We start from the raw sequence: 23,854 nt of genomic DNA on the forward strand, positions 1-23,854 counted from the left end.
AATGTGAAGACCTCTGGATGGATATTACCTTGTCAAACAGTAGACAATGCACAGTTGGTGTAGTATACAGGCATTCCAAAAACAAGTTAATTGAGTTTCAAAACAAATTCTGTGAGTGCATTGATTCGTTAAATAATTTCAAAAAAGAATATTACATATGTGGTGATTTTAATATTGATATGCTAGCCAAGACAAAAAATTCTGCTGTAAAAAATTACTGTGATGCATTTCTCTCTTTAGGCTGCAATCAATTAGTGCAATCCCCAACCCGTGTAACTTCCACAAGTTCAACTTTAATCGATCATGTTTACAGCGATGACCAAACAAATAAAATTCAATGCCATGTTCTTATTCACGGTGTTTCTGATCACTTTCCGATTGTAGTGGTAATAACTTCTATAAAACCCAAACAAGAAAAAAATACACAAAAAGTAAGGATTATGAAAAACTTTTTTGCTGATCAATTCGTTTGTGATCTTGAAAATAGCTTGACCAACCAAACCAAAGAAAGGAATGATTCAGTTCATGGCAAATTTAGTCATTTCATCGACACGTTTAATGAAACTTTAAATAAGCACCTTTACGAATGTTGTCTCGAAGAGAAAGAAAACTCAAGACCAAACCATGGCTAACAAAACAAATTTTGAACTCCATCAAAACTAAAAACAGACTATATCACTTGAAAATAAAAGATCCAACAAACACTTCTGCACAAGCAACATACAAAAAGTGCAGAAATGTACTTACTCATACCAAAGAGCAAGCAAAAAAATGCATTAGGCCTACAGTTTTCTTATTACGCAAAGCAAGCACAACACTGGAAAAATATGGAAAACCATAAATGACATCATCAAGTACAAACATAAGCACACAGTTCACATACCAGAAGAAATAATTAGCACTGACAATAAAAAAATATCTGACCCTGCACAAATAAGTAACTGTTTTAATGATTATTTTACAGAAATTGGTCCTTCCATGGCATCTAAAATCCCTCTACCGTCTCCTGGCTCATCACTGAAATTGCAAAGTGTCCCATTCTCCTTTTTCCTAAAACCTGTCAATCAAGAAGAAGTATTAAAACATCTTAATAATCTTTCTGTCTGTAAAAGTACAGGACATGATGGAATACCTATAAAATTTGTCAAACTATCCTCACCAATAATTTCCCCTTTCCTCACTAACTTATGCAATGAGTGTATCGATAAAGGTGTATATCCTGATGTAGGCTACTAAAGGTCGCTCAAGTTACGGTACCCCAATCTTCAAAAGTGGCTCCAGGAAAAATTGTTCCAACTACAGGCCCATATCACTATTGTCTCCTTTCACCAAAATATTCGAAAAATGCCTGTATGAACAAATGTACAATTATCTAACAAGAAAAGACCTGATCACGCCACATCAGTATGGATTTAGACCACAATATTCCACTTCGTTAGCTGTGTCAAACGTTTGTGATAACATTTTAACTAACCTAGATAATAAAAATATAACTTGCTCTGTATTTCTTGATTTAGCTAAAGCCTTCGACACAGTTGATCACACTATTCTCATACAGAAACTGCAAACATATGGTTTTCGGGGCCTTCCATGACAATTGTTAAAAAGCTATATCAGCAATCGTCTACAGCACACGGTCGTCAATGGAATGTCTTCAAACTCAAGACAGGTTACCTGCGGTGTGCCCCAAGGATCGACGTTGGGACCCCTTCTTTTCTTACTTTATATAAATGACTTACCAAATTCAACAAACATGAATGTTAAACTATTTGCAGACGACACCAATCTTACGATGAGCGACAAATGTGAAATACATTTGCAGAACAATGTGAATGCCGAAATGCAAAAAGTTTACAACTGGTTGAAGCTTAATAGATTATCGTTAAATTTCTCAAAAACTGAATACATGGTAATAACAAATAAAAAACACATAAAAAATTAATTTTAACATTAGCATTGGTAACACAAGCATTCAACAAAAAGACCAAATAAAATACCTTGGCGTTTACATAAATAACAAATTAACATGGAACACATAGATAAAATTTGCGAAAAAGTAGCAAAAGGCTCATGGGCGTAGCTAAAACTCAGAAATTATGTCAACACAGACACTTTAAAAGATGTGTATCACGCTTTGATTTACTGTCATTTGCACAGTGGTGGGCACTAGTTACTTTGAAAGTAACTGAGTTACAGTTACAGTTACTTCGCTCAAAAAGTAACTAGTTTCAGTTACAGTTACCGTTTTTTAAAAAGTAACTAGTTACAGTTACTAGTTACAGTTACTTTTCAAAGAAAATGGATGTATATGAGTACTGATCTAGAACTATTCTTCTTTCTATGAAGTACAAGATAAAAAATACATGATAAAGGGCAAGATGATACTTTGTTCGTAGCTGTTGCCTAACTGCAAAACAGCGACCACTCTGCTAGCTGTCCACATACTATAATGCTTCTAAGAATCCATAATCTAACCCCAAAACCAAAACGTCCGTCAACCGAATTGAAAACAATAAAAAATTGAAAAAAACGACATGCACAGGACACTCCGTGATAAGCAATAGAGCGTGTCAATATTTTTATACGGGTATCTAAAATGAACGAAGAGTCACAACATCAATTTCTTTTCAGAATGATCTTTTTCAAAATTAATGTTGATCGCTAAGTCCAGCTTGCTTTGGCTCCAAAATATCCTTTCCAAGGGAGAGCAGTCTTGCAACAGCAGCACTGGAGGGGATAGGGGTATTGTATGGTTTGGTTTTTGAATGGTTTTTGAATCTTTATCCTCGGACTGACAAAGCCTTGATAGGTTATTCCTGGTACTTGTTCGCATACTTGTAGAGGCTCTTGACGCAGGGCCGGTTACCGAGATTGGCAGAGTGAAGTTTTCCGATTGTTGAAGTGTTGTTGCGGAGAAATTATTCCATTCACTAGGTGCCGCTGAATGGAGAGCAGTCCTGAAATGCGTTGCTCAAGCGCACACCCCGAGAGTCGAACCAGCGCCGCGTGATCTTGAGCCCGACGCGTAACCACTGAGCTAACGGGGCGGACGCAAGAACAAACGCCTCATGGCTTCATTGGGGAATGCATCAGACGCAACTGCCTTTGTTGGGTTACGTTCAAAAAATTCATTTAAAATTTTTGCGGCACTAACTTCTTTTTATTTTGTGTTTTCAAATAACAGAGCAAAAAAGTCATCTGTTGCATGCCTGTCAACATCAGTGTCGCTGTTGCTTGCTGCATCGTCGATGTTGAAATTGCTGTGGTTCTGTAATAGGTTAACAATTTAGGGATGTAGAGGCGTCTTAATTTCTTCACCCTTGTAAAGCCAAGAAAGTCGGAATTGTGGGTGAAAAGCAGCAGCTAACTGGCAGTCACTATCATCAAAAACATGGCCAAATCTGTTTTCCAAAGATTTCAACAATCGGGTTGTAATGGCAGGCAGACAGCCACCTTGTCGCTGTTTCGAAGTTCTTGTAGTCTTTTCCTCGTCATGCCCATATATGCCTTCTCTTCTGATTGCAGAATGTCCAGATATTGGCATATTGGTGGCATTACCAGTGGGGTTTGTTTCAGTCTCTGATACTTTAGACAAAAACTAATCCATATTGATTTTCCACTACTGACTACCGCGTCTACCTGTGTTCAAAGCTATATAACCAAAATCTACAAAAAAAGAATCGCTTTACAAAAAAGGAGAAGCTGAAATTTCTAAAAACAGACAGCTTAGTGGGGGAACAAACAACGGATTGTGGCGTCACAGACATCAATCCGTATAGAACACTGTAAAATCCTACCTCGCAGTTTACGCGGCCTCCTTTCTGTCGCTGGTACACCGCAAAATCCTATCTCGCAGTTTACACAGCTCCTTTCTGTACACAACCTCGCTTCTTGTCGCCAAATGCCTATAATCTCTTCCAAACAAATAATTTGACCACTACAAAAAAACTGCCATAAACTGAAAAACAAACGACCAATTTTTGTTTGGGAAATCAAGTAACTGTAACTAGTAACTGTTGAAAAACGATAAAATAGTAGCTAGTTACCGCTTATCGTTACTTTTTCAAAAAAGTAACGAAGTTACAGTTACTCAAAAAGTAACTAGTTATGTAACTAGTTACTTTTTTAACTAGTTACTGCCCACCTCTGTTTGCAATATTGTATATCAAGTTGGGGAAAGGCCTGTGACAGTGTACTGGATCCATTAATAAAATTACAAAAAAAGGTTATAAGAATAATTACGAAGCAAAATTACTATGCTCACACTAATTTTTTATTTTTCAAAATGAACATCTTGAAACTAAAAGACATACATAACATTGAAATAAAAAAACATATGTACAAAGTTCATATGAATCAGTATCCGTCTACGTATTGTGATTTATTTACAAATGCTTCATCCATTCATCAGCATAGGCCTAACACAAGATATCAAACAATAAGCAACAACTACTATTTTATAAATAGATCAAACACAGAATTTGGTAAAAAGTCCATGCAGGTATTGGGACCAATGGTCTGGTCAGAGGTTCCAAGTAGGCTAAAAAACTTATCATTTCATTGTTTCAAAAAAGAAATTATTATTATTATTATTATTTATTTGCGTCAAACAAAGTTGTCCATATCCAAAACAAAAACAACGAAATAATACACAAACTGAAAATGCACAAAGATCACAGAGAGCCACCTTGGATGCCGTCGGTTTAAAAGCTCACTAAATGGGCTATCTACTGTTACAAATTTATATACAATGAGCGTTGGAAGAATTGAAAGTATTCAGAGCGATAAAAACAATCAGATGACATCAGGTCTGATATAAAGCGATTGGAGGAGTGAATGCAACGGTTGATAAACGAAAACATGTTTTTTCTCAATAAAGCATCAAACGTTGTTATATTATACATTACTTGATATTCAAACGTTAATATTCAAAACGTTAATTTTACAATGCTACAGTGCATCGTAAGTGATATGTTATGGAAACCAGCTTGTCAGTTTCATATGCAATATAACATGTTCAGTCGGAAACTTATAATTGATTAATCTCTGCTTGCTTCTTGGAATTTTGTGTTTAGGGCGGCCTACGTTATCTTAAATATGTTGTTGTTTTTTTTGGTGCGTATGTTAAAGCGCGGGAACGTTTTAACGTTTTATTTTATTTTTAAAGCTTATTTTAAATGGCAAAATTGTCATTTCCGTAGGGTGGCAATTGACTAGTAGACCGTATGGTCGTCTCGTTGTCTCCCTGTCGGTATGGGAACTTGTGTAACTTTTGCATTGTATATATTACTGTAGGCCTACTTGCATTTTTCAAACATGCACCTATGTTCCTGTTACTGACAAATAAAACATTGATTGATTGAACATCTCTCGGATTTTTTTTAAAAACTAGGCTGCTCAGTTGGGTAGGAACTTGATCCCGCAGACAAATTTAAATGAAACTCAGTAGCCTAGAGGCCAAAGATATTGCCGTTTGGTAGCCTACCCAGTTGGGTTCCAGTTGTCATTGCTGGCTGGGAAGATATTTTTTTATAACCTTTAAAAGTCGTTTGATTGATCAGACTTGCAGCCAAAAGGTCGACTGACCCAAAAAAGCACAAATAAACGAGGTCATCACCAACAAAAGCAAAGCCAAAAAAGTAGGCCACTGTATAATTTCATTCCTGGGCTTGTCTATTTTTTTCGTGGTCATTGGCGTATGAATGAAGAGCTCGGTGCGGCTGAATGAAGAGCTGCCCTTGGAATATAACTGTATGTAACGACACTCCGGCCTGAAAAACACAAATTGAACAAGTGATACAAGAATGATTACAAGTAAATTATACGACGGGAAACACATCACATGAGCTGTAGGCCTAAACTGCAGGCATGTGATAAACAATTAGAACACACACAAAAGGAACGATGAGCCACAGGCGAATAACAGCCTGCTGAGAGACGGATTGTAACGTTTGATTCTTAAGGCTTCCATGGTCCTAGTCTGATATTCAGATTTGCCTCGAGAGATGATTTTAAATTGGTCGATCGAGACATTGACAGCGCACGTTTTCACAAGAGGCGATGTGCTCTTTAATTGCACTTTAGTTGTTAAGTTTGGGTTTAAGTGCTACCCGCGGCCCTTGTCAACAAATGTCTGGTTGACATACCAATGTAGCCTATGTCTGGTTTGCGTCACGCAAACATTCGAAAAAAGAGCAAAGGGGGAAGGTGACTTTATTTGAAACTATTGGTGCACTTTAAATGTTTTATACTGTGCAGGATGAATGTAGCATGAAAATTCTTTTTTATAAGTTTAGTTAGGTTTTTTGCAAAACTTGTTGAATCTTTTCCCAAAAAAGGGTATGCTAATAAAATAACTAAAATCTATTTCTTCATGCGTGTCCTTTGGTTTATCAGCCATGAAGATGTAGGCTATAAGACTTTATTGAAAAATTGAAAAGGATATCTGTTTAAATAAAACATGTTTTTCAATTTCCTAATTTTTTTCTGAATAACTGATCATCAGAGTACACCAAATGAGCATCGTGCATGAGATGACAAACACAAAATTAATCCAGATTTCCATTTGTTGGGGTTTGCATTGTTTTCTGTTATAAATTTTCTTTGTTCATACAATTAGGCGCTTCACCAACTAAAATATTGTGGCTAGTTGATGTAATATTGTTGTCAATGTAGAAAATTTGATAGGATTTTGCTACGTTTGTCACCATACGAAACAAACAGCATATAAGTGAAAAACTTATTCGATGTCAACTGGCAACTCTGCACTGTATCAGTTGTGGTTGTAACTAGTCAGCTATTTTGATTGTTTACATTTTGGAGAACTTGCAATCGCTCAATACTCAGTTCTCACAGCGCAGCAATCCGTCACCTTCGTCATAACAAGTTATCACGAAGGTCACGAGCAATCGCGCTGCCATCAGGTAAATGTTATGTTGGGCCTTCAAAAAGTTTGGCACTGTTTTCAAAGCAAATATATACAGTACTACGTATCAGGCTTAATGTTTTTTGGTTTTGTTTACATCACAAAAAGTCGAGCTTTAGGAATTCACTTTGTCAATTCACTTGCGTTGGAGGTTAAAGACTCTAGTGCTATGTCATGATTGAATTATACAAGTTTTTCTGTCATTGGTGAGAAACAATGTGTCAAAACTTATTGAAATTTGCTCAATAGAAAAATGCTCATTGAAAAGTTAAACACGATGCAAAATTAAAAATATCTTGGATAGTATTGCATCTTTGCAGGTGCTGCTTGCAGCTTGTTCGCCCATGCCACTTTTGTTTACTTTCCATTTTAGACTCTCAAAATTAAACAACAATCTTTTATTAAATTGTTTATTTCAATCCATTCTATCTGTATAATATAGCATAAATTAAACACGTAGAACAAAATTCATAAATTTGAAATAAAATACATAGCATGCTTATTTTGTTTAAACAGCCAACTGGTAAAAAAAATAAACAAGTAACAGCATGGATAGTGTTATTGTAATGAAAAAGCTAGTCTGGTTAACGATAGCAGTCAGACCGGACCTCATTAGTGAAGCAACAATAGTGTTTGATGACAATTCATATTTTCCAACAAAAGATAGAGCAATAATATATACCGTAATGCATCAAATGTATACAGAATGAATACAGAATGAGACTGTTCACCAGGCATTATGATTATAAAATGACTTGCGTTCTTCTGGTGACTGTACTACTGTAGTTTACCACCTGATGCTAAGAAGGATACCCAGCTTACATTTCCGATGATCTATTTTGAATGTATTAATGTTCCACTTAAGACTTGATGTTTACATACACCATAATGTTTGGGTACTGAGATCAATGAAAGTCATGTTGTTAAGTCAGCTCAATGATTACATGCTTATAGAATCACTAATTTACCATGTCAGTTACTCAGTAGGTGTGCATTTGTTCTAATTGAAATAACGTGTGGTAGGATAAGTACAAAAGTGCACCAGAATGAAGCAATTTTGTGCACTGATTTGTGTTTTTATTGTGTCTGTCAACGGAAATTCCCAGTTTAAGTCAGAATCACTTGGCTATGTGCCCAGTCTTGGTGACACCAGTCCTGGCAGTGTGTGGCCACAACCTCAAACACACTTTTCCTCTCCTCAGGTGAGCTACAGTAATATATAGTTTGTCTGTAGCTTACAATATGTATATACAATAAATATTTACCAATGCAATTGTGAATGTTGTAATTTCTGGCTGAATTATTGATAAGACATTTTATATATGCAATCTTTAATCTGGAGTAATATATAAACTAAATGTTGCTGAACTTGTCAGTTGTAATCATGTTTTTTGGGTTACCTTATCTATTTGATTGCATTGTTTACAGCATTCCTTGTGGGAGCACCTTGACTTTGATAACCTCATGTTTTTTTTATGCCTTCATGGTGTAGCTTCCATATGAATAAAAGTAGCCTAACATGTAATATCTTGTGATATTTGTACATTGAAATGAACATGGAGCTATGTCGAAATAAACTTGATTGAATACAATTTATAAACTATTTTCCATAATGTTCAATTTTCTGTACCATGCTGCACCAATATTTTATTTGACTTATTTATGCTACAGCGTACACTCTTTACACCGGAGTAAGTTTGATAGGCTACAGCAAGATTTGATATTCAAAATTTATTTGAAAAAACTGTCTAAACACAGTGAAACGTTTTTAATACCGTACAAACGATTTTAAAAGATAACTTGGCTGATCTGATTTTTATGTTGCAGCAATCAATTCACATAAGCAGTGGTTGGTGCAACCTGAGTGGTTTGACAAAACTCCCAGCCAGCAAAACTGGTCCATTTTACATTGATTCATCATTTGCAGACATTGAATCAATGTAAAAAGGACCAGCTTTGCTGACTGGGCTAAAACTCCTTGTTAAATTTTTGGTTATAGGTGTACTCAGTTGATGTGACACAGTTCACATTCTCACTTGTTGAAACATCGCACACCTGCAGTCTTTTGATTGAAGCATTTAAAAGATATGAAAATTTGATTCTTAATTCTTTTGCAAGCTTCAAGCTTAAATTCAAGTAAGCTAAGTTGCCTACTTTATCCTTTTGTTTTTGAGTCAATGGAGCTTTACATTATGTTATAGTTTTGTTCCATATGATATGGTATATTACACCTAAATATTTGACAGATTATTGTATAAATATATTGATTAGTGGTGTAATGGTGCTGTAAAGAAGTGATGATTACATAAGTATTTGTTTGCATATATATATATGTATACAAAAGATTATAATTATGATACTCACTGTATTAATGCTTGAATGTGTTGATGACTTCATTTGTTTTTTATTATATTTTTTATTCAATAACTTGTTTCCCACAGACCTCGTGCTGCAATGTCTTTCACCAAACTAAACGTGAATTTGCTTTCGCCTTGTGAAGATTATCCTTCTCTTGAAATGAATGAGCATTGTAAGAATGTGAAGATGTGTGTTGACTACAGGCAGATACCGCATTGAAATAATCAATTTGTTTACATAATTATCTACATGTGTGCAGGCTTATTGATTGTTTTCAAGAATTTAGTTGATTGTGGAAATCTTTATCCTCGGACTAAGAAGCTTCTTGAAGAGCTTAATCCTGGCAGTTTCACTTACTTGTAGAGGCTTTGCAATACTGACGCAGGCCCTGTCGCCGAGTTTAACAAAGAGAAGTTTTTCATTGTTGTCATTATTCCATTCATTACATGCCGCTGAATTCAGAGCTGTCCTTGAAATGTGTTGCTCAACCATACTTACTGAGAGTCTAACCAGTGCCTCTTAAATTAATCTTACAGTCTCTTCGTTCATGAAATCAGGCACTTAACCAACTGAGCTACCCTTGATTCTTAAGTCACAACATCATATATAGTTTAGAAAGGAAGGCTTTCAATGAATGCTTAAAGTGATGTACTGTGCTTGTGATCTTTCTTCTTCAAACTTGAATGTGCTCATATATATATATTAATATTGCAGATAGCTTGGATGTCGGTGATGCAGATATCTTGACATCTCAATCTGTCTGGGGGATATTAAGAGGTATAATGCTGTGAATTAGAATGCCAGAAATTGTTTGGTGTTTCTGCTGTATTATGTGAGAAATAAATGAATTTTAGAATTGATAAATGTATTGTGTGCCATATATTCTTCAAGAATTTGTGATACGAACTGCTCTCATACTTACTGCTTGTATGCAGATTGATAGACTATGTATTTTGCCATTGTGCTGACTAATATTACTTTGCAGGCTTGGAAACATTTTCTCAACTGCTGTGGAATGACAATGGGCAGGTAGGCCTATACATTTGCGTTTATTATAATATAGGTTTATTGTTGGGCGAATTGTGCGCTTCCTCAGTATCAACTTTAGTCTGGATATTTAAAAAAAACATTTGTGCCAAAGTGTACTGATGAAGAGTATGTTCATTTTTTTGTTTTTTTTCCTGTTGATAAATTTAATATTTAACCATGGTATTTTGTTTAGATAAGATGTAGATAAAAAGTACTGTATGTTATATCCGAAAAAGACATCATGTGATGTCGAAAACGTTCGATATAAAACTTCATTTGTTTTAATGCAGTTTTTTGTTTTCTGTAAATGTTACTATATAATAAACTGAAATATGTTTAATCTGATTACGTTACTTGGCTGCGTATGCCTATAGTCAAATCTACGAATTATGGAGGAACACTGTTTTGTTTTTCATATTGAAAAATTGGTACAACCATCAAATTAAACATATTTTTGTTAATATCATACTGTATTATTAATTACTCTTTGTAGATAGTGAGTGTACAACATTTTCAGTAGGGACATGGACAAGTGACACTGAATTTCCATGTTTTGTTCCATAACCATTAACGCATAAAATGCCATGTTAAACATGGACCAGCGTAAACAATTGAACATGTTTGGCAATAGTCTGCTCTGATATTGTGTCTTTTGTTTTTTGGAATATTTTTTGTATTCTTCTCTGTATTCAAACTAGCATGGGAAAGGCTTGTGTTATTTCTGTATCCAGTATTTTCATCTTGTATATGCCACGGAAACACTTACTGTATTCTGAACTACTTAAAAATTCCAAACAAAACTTAGAAAAATCTCTATCTGTCGTAGAATAGAAAACAATTAACCCAATGAAAGTTCATCGATTTTTTACGGTGAATTTTGACCTGTTTTGCCGCTGATATGGAATGCAAACTTCTGGTCTACAATCCGCCTGAGCTGCTTACACAGAATTGATGCACTTCTACTGCAGATGACTCTGTTTAGAACCTGGTGCTTATTGATTGGTCTCTTACTGTCATACTTGTCTTTTACTTTCAGATTGTGCTGAACAAAACTAGCATTACTGATTTTCCAAGATATGCCCATCGTGGAATATTACTTGATTCCTCAAGGCACTACCTTCCTATGAATGTGATTCTGGAAAATTTGGTAAGTTGGCACATCTTTAGTAACTTTTCAATCGTTGTATTAGTTGGCTACAATATTCAGAAGCAAACTATTAACTAAATATAGAATCCAATGTTTGTAGGCTAATTAGAATGAATACGTTTTGCTGATGAATTTTTCTCCGCATACATTGCACAAGCGTTTTGCAACACAGTTCGTGTAGGCCTTTATGTAGCCCGAATAAATACTTGTAATCCACTTTTCAAACCAAAAGAAGTGCGTTTAATTGATTGCATGCCTATTGCCTGCATGTCGTCAGTTTAAGCTGGGATCGTATTGTTAGTGTTTAAATAGCAGCTTCTTTACTCCACCGCAATTACCACTGCAACCACAACTATTTTAGAAAAAAGAAACTTCACAGATTGCTCATTGCTCAAGAACACATTCATGGCAAGATTTCTGTATGTAGTGCAATGATTATATCTGATTTTTCATGCATTTGCTACAGTTTTTGACTGCAACCCTAACCAATACTATTTTGCTTCGTGATGTATCTCATGATTCCGCCGACTTGAAACTTTTTTATTGATTTGAAATACAGTATTCTTAAATTGATTTTACATGATATTTTTTAGGATGGCATGGCATACAACAAGTTTAATGTGTTCCACTGGCACATCGTGGATGATAATTCGTTTCCTTATGTCAGCGAAGTCTACCCTGATCTGAGCACAAAGGTAAACCATGAAGCTATTTAGCTTTGCGTGCACACGTGAAGTACACAAACTAGAAAGCTGATAGTTCATTGATTTTTGTGACAAAGCTAGTTAAATTTCTTTTTGCGTACTTTCAATGCAAACTCTTGATGTTTCAAAGCTACTACATTATCATCATAATGCTGGGTCTGCTACTATTCGGTGAGTCCGATTCTGTGAGTCTGATTAGGTGAGTTCCTAACCTCTAACCCCTAACCCCGAACCCTAAAACGGCAATGATAGTTAGGCTACGGTACCCGATAATTTAAAAAAAATTGAAAAAATCTCCCGTTGAGGAATCGGACTCACCGAAACGGGCCATTCCGATAATGCTTGCTAAGTTATTTTTTCAACTTCGGTAATATTCCTATTGCTCGCGGCAGGGTGCTTATACCCCTCTGTCGCACATCTACACACCGTCTGATGTAGCGGAGGTTATTGAATACGCCCGTCTGAGAGGAATCCGTGTGGTTCCTGAGTTCGACACACCTGGTCACTCACAGTCTTGGGGCAAAGGGCAGTCAGGTCTTCTCACACCTTGTTATGCAGGTAAGTTGTTTCAAAGATTCTAAACTCAGTTTTGTATTTTTTCGCTTATTGTTATTGTTATCATGCACCATCTTCCTTCGCACTTCCCGGAGAAAGTTGTGCAAATACTCAGCTTGATAAGTTGCCACGGTTTCATCGTTTTAACTTGTGGCATCGTTTAAACGAAGTAAATAACGAGAACCTTTGCGAGATGCCTGTCATGTCGAAAATGTGATTTATTTAACTCCAATGACGTTTGAGTGCTTGACGTTTGATTATTTTTGTCTATAAGAGATCTTTAATAGGTACCGTTCTTATGACCGGTGCTGCAAATCATAAGCCAATCGCACCACGAGCCAGGAAAACAAGACCTTTCAACTCATAAACTATGTTTATTCGGCTGAAGAAATATTTCAACAAACGGTTTGGCTTAACTGGTTATTTGCCAATGGATGCCCAAAGCTATTGAGTGGCCTTTCGACACGGCACTTTTTATTTGTTTATGGATGCTTGTCATGTGTAGATAGTTTTCATGTGACTGCAGTGCAATGCACGCAGTGGTTGCCTTACCTATGATTAAACAATTCCAATTTTTGTCTGAAAACAACTTACCGGTACACAAATATGCCGCGACGCAGCTTGTACTTCTGCAAATCCGTGATGCATTTCTGCTTACTACGCAGACACGCTACTAATTTTTACAGTAAAATAATGACACAACATTTGTGCAACTATTTACGAATAAATGGCTGTTTCAAATAGGTATGGGGCTTAGAACTTTGAAACTATTCACGTGACTAAAGCCAATCAAATTTTATCTTTATTACATTGATTCAAAGTCTGCTGACGTTGAATCAATGTAAAAAGGGCGGGTTTTACAGCTTGGGATAGCCCAAACTGCAAGGCAAAAAGGCACCACCATCATGTCAGTGCTGTTTTTTTTCAAACCATACTTACAGATGGGAAGCCAGATGGCAGCTTCGGCCCAATCAATCCTATCGTTGATACGTCCTACACCTTCATCAACACTTTGTTCACGGAACTGAGAAAAGTTTTTCCAGAGAAATACATTCATCTTGGTGGAGACGAAGTCAGCTTTTCTTGCTGGTGGGTACTTACGCTGTTTTGGGAAAGTCGACGTTCATGTGATGGCTTAACGTGTTTTTTTTGTTTGGCGTGTGGTCAAATTGATTTGGACTTTGGTTTGTCGTTTGTTTGTGTTTTTTTTTTTTTGGTTAAAAGTTTGCCGTTGCAGTCTGCAGAATAGCCAGCCAATTACACTTGTCCACTTCAATTTTAAACGAAAATTTGTCACTCAAGCCTCCACGGAAATCCAGTTTTGGTTTGGTAAACTCGCGCAGATACGAAGTGCAAGGCTTCATAACCCAAAATGTTGCCTCAAGGCCTCAGCTCAAGGGCATCACAAACTACAAGTCAAGCTAAGCACTTTACATACTGCCGAATTTTTGTGCAGACGGATAACATTTTCTTTTTTAAAAGCAGTTTCGTAATTTTCATACAACACTATCTCCACATAATACATTCTTGATTGCAGTGGATACTTTTTCATAGGTGAGAAGGGGTGAAAGTATCATTTTGAAGTTTCCAAATATTTCAAATGAAGAAAAAGTTTCCAAATATTTCAAATGATCAGTTATTAAACAAATATTTTGATTGGGTTAGGTATTAAAAGCATTTAAAAATTGAAAAAACACTTATACCGGGCAAAAAAATAAGATTTTGATGACCCAATTAACACCTATGCGTTCTCTAAGCGGCGATATTTTCAATGTTCATACGAACTTTACTGCAATTTCAAATACAGCGCATACATAATAATTGTATGGAAGTTCATCACTATATCTGGTGTGCCCTGAGCCCCTGACCAGTGATGAGAAAGCAAATTTTCTTTGCATTTTGAACGGTTGGTACATTCTCCAGGTGATGTTTCATACACAGCGTTATGTAACTTTTGTCTCGTGGTCAACAGCCTGTAAAAGAGAAAAGTTAGGTTTGCTGCATTCTGCAAATTCACTAAACGTTGTGCTCGCTATAAAACTAACAATCGTTTGGTTTTGCATCAACGCCCCTATCACGTGATTGTAATCATATGATGTGCTTGAAATGTTGGCACTTTGCAAGATGCGGTTCTTTGCTTTTTCAAATAGCATGGCTTCTAAGTTGTAATGTGACTAAGTTGGTATTTTTCATCCATCGTTTACTGAATGACTCGGAGAACAAAATCCGTTATTTTTAGATTGATTCAACGTCTGCAGACGTTGAAGCAGACCTTCAACTAATGTAAATATGACGGGTTTTGCTGACTGGGAAGTGGGCGTGTTTGTCGAAACGCGTTCAGTCAGTAAGAAAGTTGCTGACGTCTCTTATGCAGCATTATGACAGTTGTTTTGATCACTGCGCTTTTCGTTTTTATGACGTAGAAAAAGCATTCAGCTTTTTTATATTGATGTCTGACTCGGGGTTGTCAAACCAAGCCTTTGAGCAATTACTTTTGTTTGCATGAACGATGACACTTACGTGTCTTTAAAACCAAGCACGCCATAAAAAAGCACGCAATGAAATGTGTTGATCTTTCGTTAGGAAATCAAACCCGTCCATCACTCAATACATGAAAGAAAACAATATAACCGGCAACTATGCTGCGTTGGAGGAAGTCTACGTGCAACGTGTTCTCAACATAAGTGGGCAGATCGGCTTCAGCTATATCGTGTGGCAGGAAGTCATCGACAACGGAGTTCAGGTAGTTTCATAGATTGCCTAGCTTATTATCATATGTTTTTCGGTTAAATCTAAATTTAATAAGGCAGAAGTGCTCTGCATTAGGCGTCCGGAATTGGTGTCAAAGACCTGGGCTAAACAGGGCAGGTGCCTCGCAGCTGTTGTATCGTTTTGTCACCTAGACCTCATACTTACAGGCGCACATCTCATATTCACCGCGGTCTCGGGTCACATCATTTTTGATAATAATCTGCGGCTTCTTTCTTCATGTCACGTTTACCAGCACAGTATTACAAAGTTAGCGTTCTGCCTGCGCTTGACTAAATTGAAGACGCAGCCTTGCAAAGGAGAGGATTCGTACTTGTCTTTTGTGACCAGATATGTCGGTGCTGTCGGATATAACGTCAACAGCGAAAGCAGGCCTCGAAATTCGTCACAGCATGTGATGTCCGTGGGAAGTACCATCTAGATCGGTCATATTTGTCCGCCGAGAAATAACACAGAAACTAGAGATACAAATCGTCATTTAATACCAAAAACAATTGTTGCAATAATATAATTTCCAGCGCATCTAGAAAATGTGAATACTGTATCTCCTAGCTTCCAATCACGAAAAAAAAATTTCGATTTTTACGTTGCTGCAACGATTGAAGACATTGAATCAGCGTAATAAAGGCGAATTTTTTGCTAAGAACCGATGGGAATACCGGCACTTCTACACTAATCACGCGCAACTTAGTTCAATTCTTACGTCACAATGTCTGGCTTTGATATTGATAACTCAAGGTTGCAGTGGCGTATCCTGGTTGATTTTCGTAGGCATGCAATGGAAGGAGGGTCATAGCCAGTGTAGGGGGGTCTGGGGGCTTGCCCCCCCAGGAAAATTTTGCAAATTTGCCTTAGGTTTTATAGCTTTTCGTGCAATCTGAGCCTTACTTAGCTGATAATTGTTTGAGCTGTTTTGCAAAAAATGAAGTTTGGAACGCACCATGAATCCAATGTCTTAATTTTATATCTTTATCCTGCACTGCAGGAAAGCTGACTTGAAGCGCTATGCAGCGGTGTATGGCCTTTAGCATACACCCGACCCGTTTTCTTGATGATCTTTTAAACTACTGTGCTTAGGTCTCAAGTATATCATACTATCTACAGTAGAAAACCGCAAGGACTTAAACTATGAGGACCAAAAGAAAAAAGGCCAAACAAATGCCAATCGGAAAACTAAAAAAGACCAAGCGTCCAAACAAAAATAGTCCGGCCAAACACTTTTTAAACAATCCGAATTTCTGAGATTTAGCCTTAAAAAGGCCAATCTGGCAACCCTGTCTCGAGATCGTGATTTTTGGTTTGCATGCAATTTCAAATCTGCATGCCTTGGTTCCATTTGCGCCACGCTGTTGTAAAAGAGCGGAGATAGGCAAATTGTATTATCAACGCATGCTGAGCTCGTCTCAGCATGCAGAGTTGCCAGGGTCAGCAAAGTTTCCAAATTTTGAAAACGAACAGTTGTTTCGAATATTGAAATTAAGAGAGCGATGTGGTTCTGGTATTAACATTTTTAATGTCTACACATAAATTCGTTGCTTCTGAAAGATTTCTGATTTCATCAGAATTGTAAGGCATGCAGTGCATGCCTTACATGCATGGAGAATACGCCACTGCAAGATTGGTTACTTACAAAATTAGATTATACGAGTAGGCTGTATTACAGCAAGATGCAGCAAAATTTGTTAAGTTTTGGTATTACAGTAAGAAAGAGAACGCCCAGGGAAAATTCACTTTCGCTCACAAGACACGCAAAATAAATCTAAAGAAAAAAGCTCAATGAAACTTTGCACAGCAGGAAATATTGGCGTTAGTGTAGAAGTTTTCCGACTCGTGCCCAGAGCATTGTGACGCAAGAAGCCACACGACCTCGTTCGGTGGAAGTTAATCAGTTATGCGGCTTAAGCAGATACACCGCGCTTTGACTCTTCAAGCGCACTCGTTGGTCTGATGAAAGCCTTTCAGAGTGACTTCGCTGAAATTTTTAAAAGCCTTCTAAACAGTAGCTTTAGTTTTCGAATGGCGAAGAATTATTAAGATAAAATGATTAAACATGACGATCGACGCTAAAACTGGTGTGTCCGCCGTGAGACTTAAGTTGTCCGCCGAGATAGCTGCTCAGACCGGACACGTTTGTCCGCTGTCAACAAAAACGAATTTCGAGGCCGGGAAAGGTCTTGTCAAATTTTTGCTCAAAGATGTTTTTCATTTAACGAAGTTACCTTTAAATTAGACAGATTGGTTTTCAAAGAAAGACCATTCCATTCGGCACGAAGATTTAATGTAGACATCGTCTAGACTCTAGAAACTTTTGTGTCTAACCATCACGATCCATATTCGGTTTGGTCCCTACTAGTGGAGGTGGCTGGTTCTCTCTTGGCAGCGATTGCTACTTCACTCTCTCTTAGTATCCATGTCGTGCTACCGTACAACACTGCAGGCGCACACACCCCAGGCGCACACACCTCTGAGAGACTTACCGTACATACAACTTCAATAAACCATTTGCGCTCAGAAATTCACTGCTTGGTTTGTGAGATTATCCTTCATTATGTTTTAGAAGTTGAAGGTACATTTTAATAAACAAATTGTGAAATTATTTGTGACTGATCTTGTGCCTCGAGCAGCATTCCATTGAAACACCATCACTAGTACCAGGCAACACACCCCTGGCCCAGAAAGGCGTATGATGTGATATGTTTGTTTGTATTTCGCGAATCGTCAGTGAAAAATACATTTTTGTTTACACATTGTTCATAGTTGTTGCACGGCCAACTAAAACACGGCCAAATATGTTGCTATTTGGGAAAATTTCTAAGAGTCTGAATTGTTACAATTATAGCCACGATAAACCTGTCATTCTTCCACTTGCAAAAGTATGTAAGGCAAGCGACATTTGCATCTAAACATATTTTAGGCTTGCTTTGCCAGAGATTAGATATGTATGTTAAGCACAATATGCAATAAAAATGTAAAATATGTAAGACTTTACAACTGCATCCTGGAGGTAGCCTCATCATACGTACAGTCGTTAGGTTTTTTTTGTAAAGCAGGATCATTCGCCAATAGCTATATTTTACTGGCAAAACTAAACTTGGCGAAAAACAAACGAATTAAAATTTAAATTGACACATCAAATGAACAACTTACAACATAGAATCCACAAAAAATCCTTGATATTATAAATGAAACATGCAATTACACCAAACGATACTACCTCCAGGGTGCAGTTGAAAAGTTTTACATATTACATTATTGTAGTGTAAACTGTGCTCAACGCACATACCTAATCTCCTGTTAAACAAGCCAAACATATGCCTAGGTGCAAATATTGCTTATTTTACTTACTTCTGGTAATGGGAAGATGACAGGTTTATCATAGCTACGATTGTAACAATTCAGACTCTTAGAAATTTCCTCAAATAGCAACATATTTGGCCGTGTTCTGGTAGGTCGTGGTTGTTGCATTTCTGAGAACTGGAATTCTTTCACGAGCATTGTCCAATCCAGCTATGGTTATACATAATGCAATATAGCATAATACAGAAAAGTCGTTGGAAACTTTTGTGAAAAGATTATACTGTGAGGCGTGAGCCAGTTAATGTAGTAATCAGATAGATGTTTTAAAAGATCGATTTTTTCTTCACAAGGCGAAACCTGACACGGTGGTGGAAGTTTGGATCAACAACAAGCCAGATGAGGAACTGGCCAGAGTGACTTCAAAAGGCTATCGCGCCCTGCTCGCCGCTCCTTGGTATCTCGATTATATTTCGACTGGTGAAGATTGGATCCGTTATTACACATACGAGCCTTCAAACTTCAACGGTATGTACAATTTACACAGCTTTTTCTTCAACTTCGCTCTAATGTGCCATGGCACACTAATGTATCACACAAGCTGTGCAAGTGTTTCGCAGATTTTAGACAAGGTGGTTTAGTGTTTATGTTTTCAGGTATCGAGACTCTAGCACTAATGCCCATTGCCCAGTCAGAAAAATTATGTAAACAAAGAATAATATAAAGTGCTAATTTTTGACTGAAAAACAAAAATACAATGATGTAGTGACGTACGTAAGTATTAACATGTTCGCAAGAGATCACTGGAACATTTCAAATGTACTTAATTAGTCTGTTTGTTTATGTAGCAGTAACGATTGAAACATTTTAGTTTTGACGTTTTTGAAGTGAAAGCGAACGTAATTGAAACGTCTGCTCAAATTGATTCATCCCCAAAAACACACACAGCTATCTCATTCACAGTAACTACTGCGGTTGAGAACTACTGCGTTAATAACTCGTTTCGTTATCCAAATTAATTGTCAGTTTTTTTAAAAGCTTGGCTTAATTTTATAGCCGAATGCTACAGGTTCTGCTTATCTGACGTGCTAGGAGAATGAAGAATTTTTCACGTTCTCAATACTTTTATGAACATTGCAAATTCAGGTACCGCAGCACAGAAGGCACTTCTGATAGGGGGCGAAGCTTGCTTGTGGGGAGAGTATGTGGATGGGAGCAACGTCACGCCTCGATTGTGGTTAGTGCTGTTGATGTTCTGGTTGTATTTAGCGACGTTGATACGATCATGAATCGATGCAAACGAACTGATTTAAGATAAAACCTTTGCGTTATTTTCGCGTATTATCTATTGATATGTGTTTAGAATTTTTCTATTTACTCGGTAATGTCATCAGATTCTTACTACCCTGTTGGTTGAAAACGCTATTGCTATCATTGCTGGCAATTTTAAACAAAGCGACGTTTTAAAGCAGGGGTTCTTATACTTTTTTGGGCTGCGCCCCCCTTGACGGCACCTTAAAACTTTATACCCCCTTTTTTGGTTTAAGCAATTAATCAAAGTCAAACCACATAAGTTTTACATGTTTGGGATTTTAAAGCAAACAAGGTATATTTTCCATTATACATCAATCAAAAGATTTAAGTGGAGCACAATCTCCTTTTCTTCGCATTAATGAGACGGATGTAGCTGCTGTTATGAAGCCAGCAGTTTAATTCGTAGCTTAGTTAAAGACAATGCACATCGCATGTCAGATTCACAGTTAAGTTTGTTCCGAGCTTGTTTCTTCACACTTGCAAATGCAGAAAAGCCACTTTTACACAAAATAACATCACAAACAGCCATTGTTACCGAACAATGGACTACACAAAAACCGCAAGAATAGGCGCTGGGAACTAAAGTTGAAATCAAGTTACATTACCACTTACCAATCAATAATCGTGACACAAGGTAGGTGTTTCCAATATTTTCGTTCACGACTTGTGCAATACAGTAACATACTGGTACAACAGCCTACCACGTTCGCGCCTCTCTTGAAGAATCTTCACGTCTCTCAAGGAGGGTGCGCCACCGGGCTTAAGAACCACTGTTTTAAAGCCTAATTCATTGGAAGAATCGTTATGCTCGGACTGAGAAAGCTACTGTTTTGTATGGCTTGTTTTAATATCATACCTCCCGATTCAGAACTCCTCAATGTGTTGCATGAAAGCGAGTTTGAAAATATCGAGCCAGCATATGGTCTTCGGCAAAACGAATTAACTTTAGTTACAAAGTCGAGTTTCGTCATAATTACCTTGTTGTTTGTCATTAGGCCACGCGCGAGCGCAATCGCTGAGCGTTTGTGGAGCGCCGAGAGTGTCAACGATGCCACCAAAGCCGCACCAAGGCTTCATCAACACCGATGCAGAATGATTCAGTGAGTGGTTCATGGTTTCTTGGCATTCAAGTACAAAAGTTCTGATCAATTCGTGTTGAAAAAATTATTGTACTGAGATTTGTACGAAACTCCAATGGCATTTTCTTGGCTTTTTTTTCAAATTAAACTTTTCCTTTCTGTCATCGAAGCATTGAAATGAGTCAGAAAGATCACACCGTCTCGAATCGTTAAACATTTGTAAGTCTCTCTCGTGTCTGGTCTCGTCACAGTCTCAGACCACTTTCTACCATACTACATCCTCCACATTTTTACATCACTTATTGGAAAATGTTGGAATGAAATATCCCAGGTAGCTTTGGCTATCATGCTACGTGACCACTCCACGACAACCTATGAAATTTTTTGAAAATGTTTGATTTTCAGACGCGGTCTTCCGGCTGAACCACTCCATCCGGGATACTGTGTTGAAGATTGGAGGAATTAACTCATTCCATAACGTTTCAGGACTTAAAGAAAGACAAATCACCTCTTTTCACACGAATTTTAAACAATTGTTTGCCTTGTGATTGTTAATTTTGACTTCACCTAATAAACTATGCACTGGAGATCAGATTTTTAGCTGTTTTAGCTGCTTTTATGATTTCCTCTCAAGAACTAGCCAATTGTGCGTGGTAATCTCATACCGAATGTATTCTTGTTCTTGTAAGCGGGTGCACTGTGTGAGATGATGTTTCTGGCTGGGTTTTTACTGATAAGTTTTATAACGTTATCTCAACGTTTGATTATATGCGAAAATGGTGGCTTGCGTCATCTCAACATGCCCTTTTTGTACAGTATTAATTACGACAGTTTTACTTTTCCGTTCATACCTTGTGATACATCTCGCATAGTAATGGCAAATGTTGTGAAACATGGCGAACTTATAGTTTTTAACTTGTATTTTTACCCGGTTTGATCCTTTAGAGGGAAATCAAAAACAAGACCACAGTCAATTCAGAAAGTAAACTTCATGTTGCTTAAACGGACAAACTTAATTTGGCCAAATCAAACGGGAAAAGGAAAGTTTATTTGTGGATCAACGGCTGACGGTTCGATGAAGCGAGTTCGTTTGCATTTAAATAAGTCTATAGCTTGTAATTTGTGGGGATTATGTTGAAATATTTGTTAATAACTTGTTGGTCATTGCAGTGTTTTGTTTTCTGTCGCTACTCAATCCAATGGTTCAAAAAGTAACAAAAATGGCGATGTAGTGTTTCCCAGACAGCAAATTAATCGTTTTTTGCATTGATTACACTGCAGACGTTGAGTCAATGTAAAAAAACGACTGATTTTCTTTGTAAGTTCTTTGCGGTGTTGTTTGTTCCACCGATATCATCACATGTGCATTGCTTGAAAGGAAGATTGTTTCATTTTTAAGTCAAATACCTTGTAGTTGAAAGAGTATGGTGTCACCTTGGATGTAGCAACTAGTAATTATTTCATTCAATGTACTAGTTGCCTTATATAACAGTTAGAGCATTTGAAGATTCGGCTAACAGCGAGGTGTGCTTGTAGCACATTTGTTCTCATGGTGATATCTGCCATTTCTATCAGCACAGGGCCTAGTGCTCTCTATCTCAGCTGAACAAATCCGTTATCCTTGTGAAATTGATTGAAACTTTGCAGGCGTGAAATCAATGTATAAAAACAGATTTTTCTAGCTTGAATATCAGCGAGCATAGCGTTTCTTCAATGCCATCGCAGCACCCGCGCTACTCTTGACACCACCATACTGTGAAGCTTATTGGTAGTCGACTGTAGAATGAACGACAAAACGCATTCAACTATATGATTCACGGATGAACACTGTACTGATGACTCCGACTCAATTGTTGCATCAGCATTTTACAATTGACTGCCGATGTGCAGTGTGCACTTCACCCTGCTACTGTGTTAACGGGGCTTGCTGTTCTAATGAAATCAAGTATTGTTGTTGCGAACTGATTTTGTAATAAGTATTTCAGTTTTAGCGATTTGTGCACGTTGGTTATCGCCCATCAAACGAAATTTAACCTTTTTACAACCTTGCAACGCTTAACGACGATGAAACTACGTAAAGAACACTTTTTCTTTGCTGGGAAACACTTTTTTCTGGTTGCTGAACAGAAAGCACCAAATATCGTCAACTGGCTCGAATTTGCGTATTTGCATGCAGCTCTATGGACACGTTATATCGCATTAAGTATTACGACAACAGAATCAGTACCTTGAAGTATTGTGTCACTATCAATGCATGCACTTTTGTGCTTTAGTTTTGGTGTGGTATATGACGGACTTGCTATCAAATACCATCACGCAAGTTTGAGATCTGCTTTTTTTTTAATTGTTTACAATATTGTTCTGATGCTGTATATATGTACTTTTATGATTTCGTGTGTTACTTGTAACTACATCTGTTTAACTTAGGATGATTTTTCATAAGTTGAAGTTAATAGGAAATTTCACCTCAGCTAACAAAATCCTTCCTTTTTACGTCGATTCGATGTAAAAAAGACAGATTTGTTAGTTGAAACAGTAGAATTGAATTTTGAAGACTAACGTAATTTTTTCGTTAGGTAACATTTTAGCTTCGTAAGTTTTGTAAAAGATTTGTGTCTCGGAAAACCATCCCAGAAATGTCCAGCTTCAGTAAGAGGTAAGTATTTGTAGGAATACGCAT

The 23,854-nt window shown here is 37.1% G+C and overlaps 1 protein-coding gene across 1 annotated transcript; it reads left to right on the top strand.

The window, feature by feature from the left end:
• Positions 1–7,913: 7,913 nt before the first annotated feature.
• Positions 7,914–23,750, top strand: LOC145775321 (beta-hexosaminidase subunit beta-like). Its single transcript, XM_082586594.1, has 14 exons — positions 7,914–8,127; positions 8,925–9,061; positions 9,367–9,455; positions 9,998–10,060; positions 10,269–10,312; positions 11,349–11,459; positions 12,053–12,154; positions 12,556–12,721; positions 13,660–13,807; positions 15,302–15,461; positions 19,135–19,309; positions 19,928–20,018; positions 21,091–21,195; positions 21,580–23,750. Exons 1-14 carry the CDS (start codon positions 7,972–7,974, stop codon positions 21,638–21,640), a joined length of 1,608 nt encoding a protein of 535 aa, XP_082442720.1. The 5' UTR covers positions 7,914–7,971; the 3' UTR covers positions 21,641–23,750.
• Positions 23,751–23,854: the final 104 nt, after the last annotated feature.

Source organism: Aplidium turbinatum, chromosome 8, assembly GCF_918807975.1.
Source record: "Aplidium turbinatum chromosome 8, kaAplTurb1.1, whole genome shotgun sequence".
Classification (NCBI taxonomy): domain Eukaryota; kingdom Metazoa; phylum Chordata; class Ascidiacea; order Aplousobranchia; family Polyclinidae; genus Aplidium; species Aplidium turbinatum.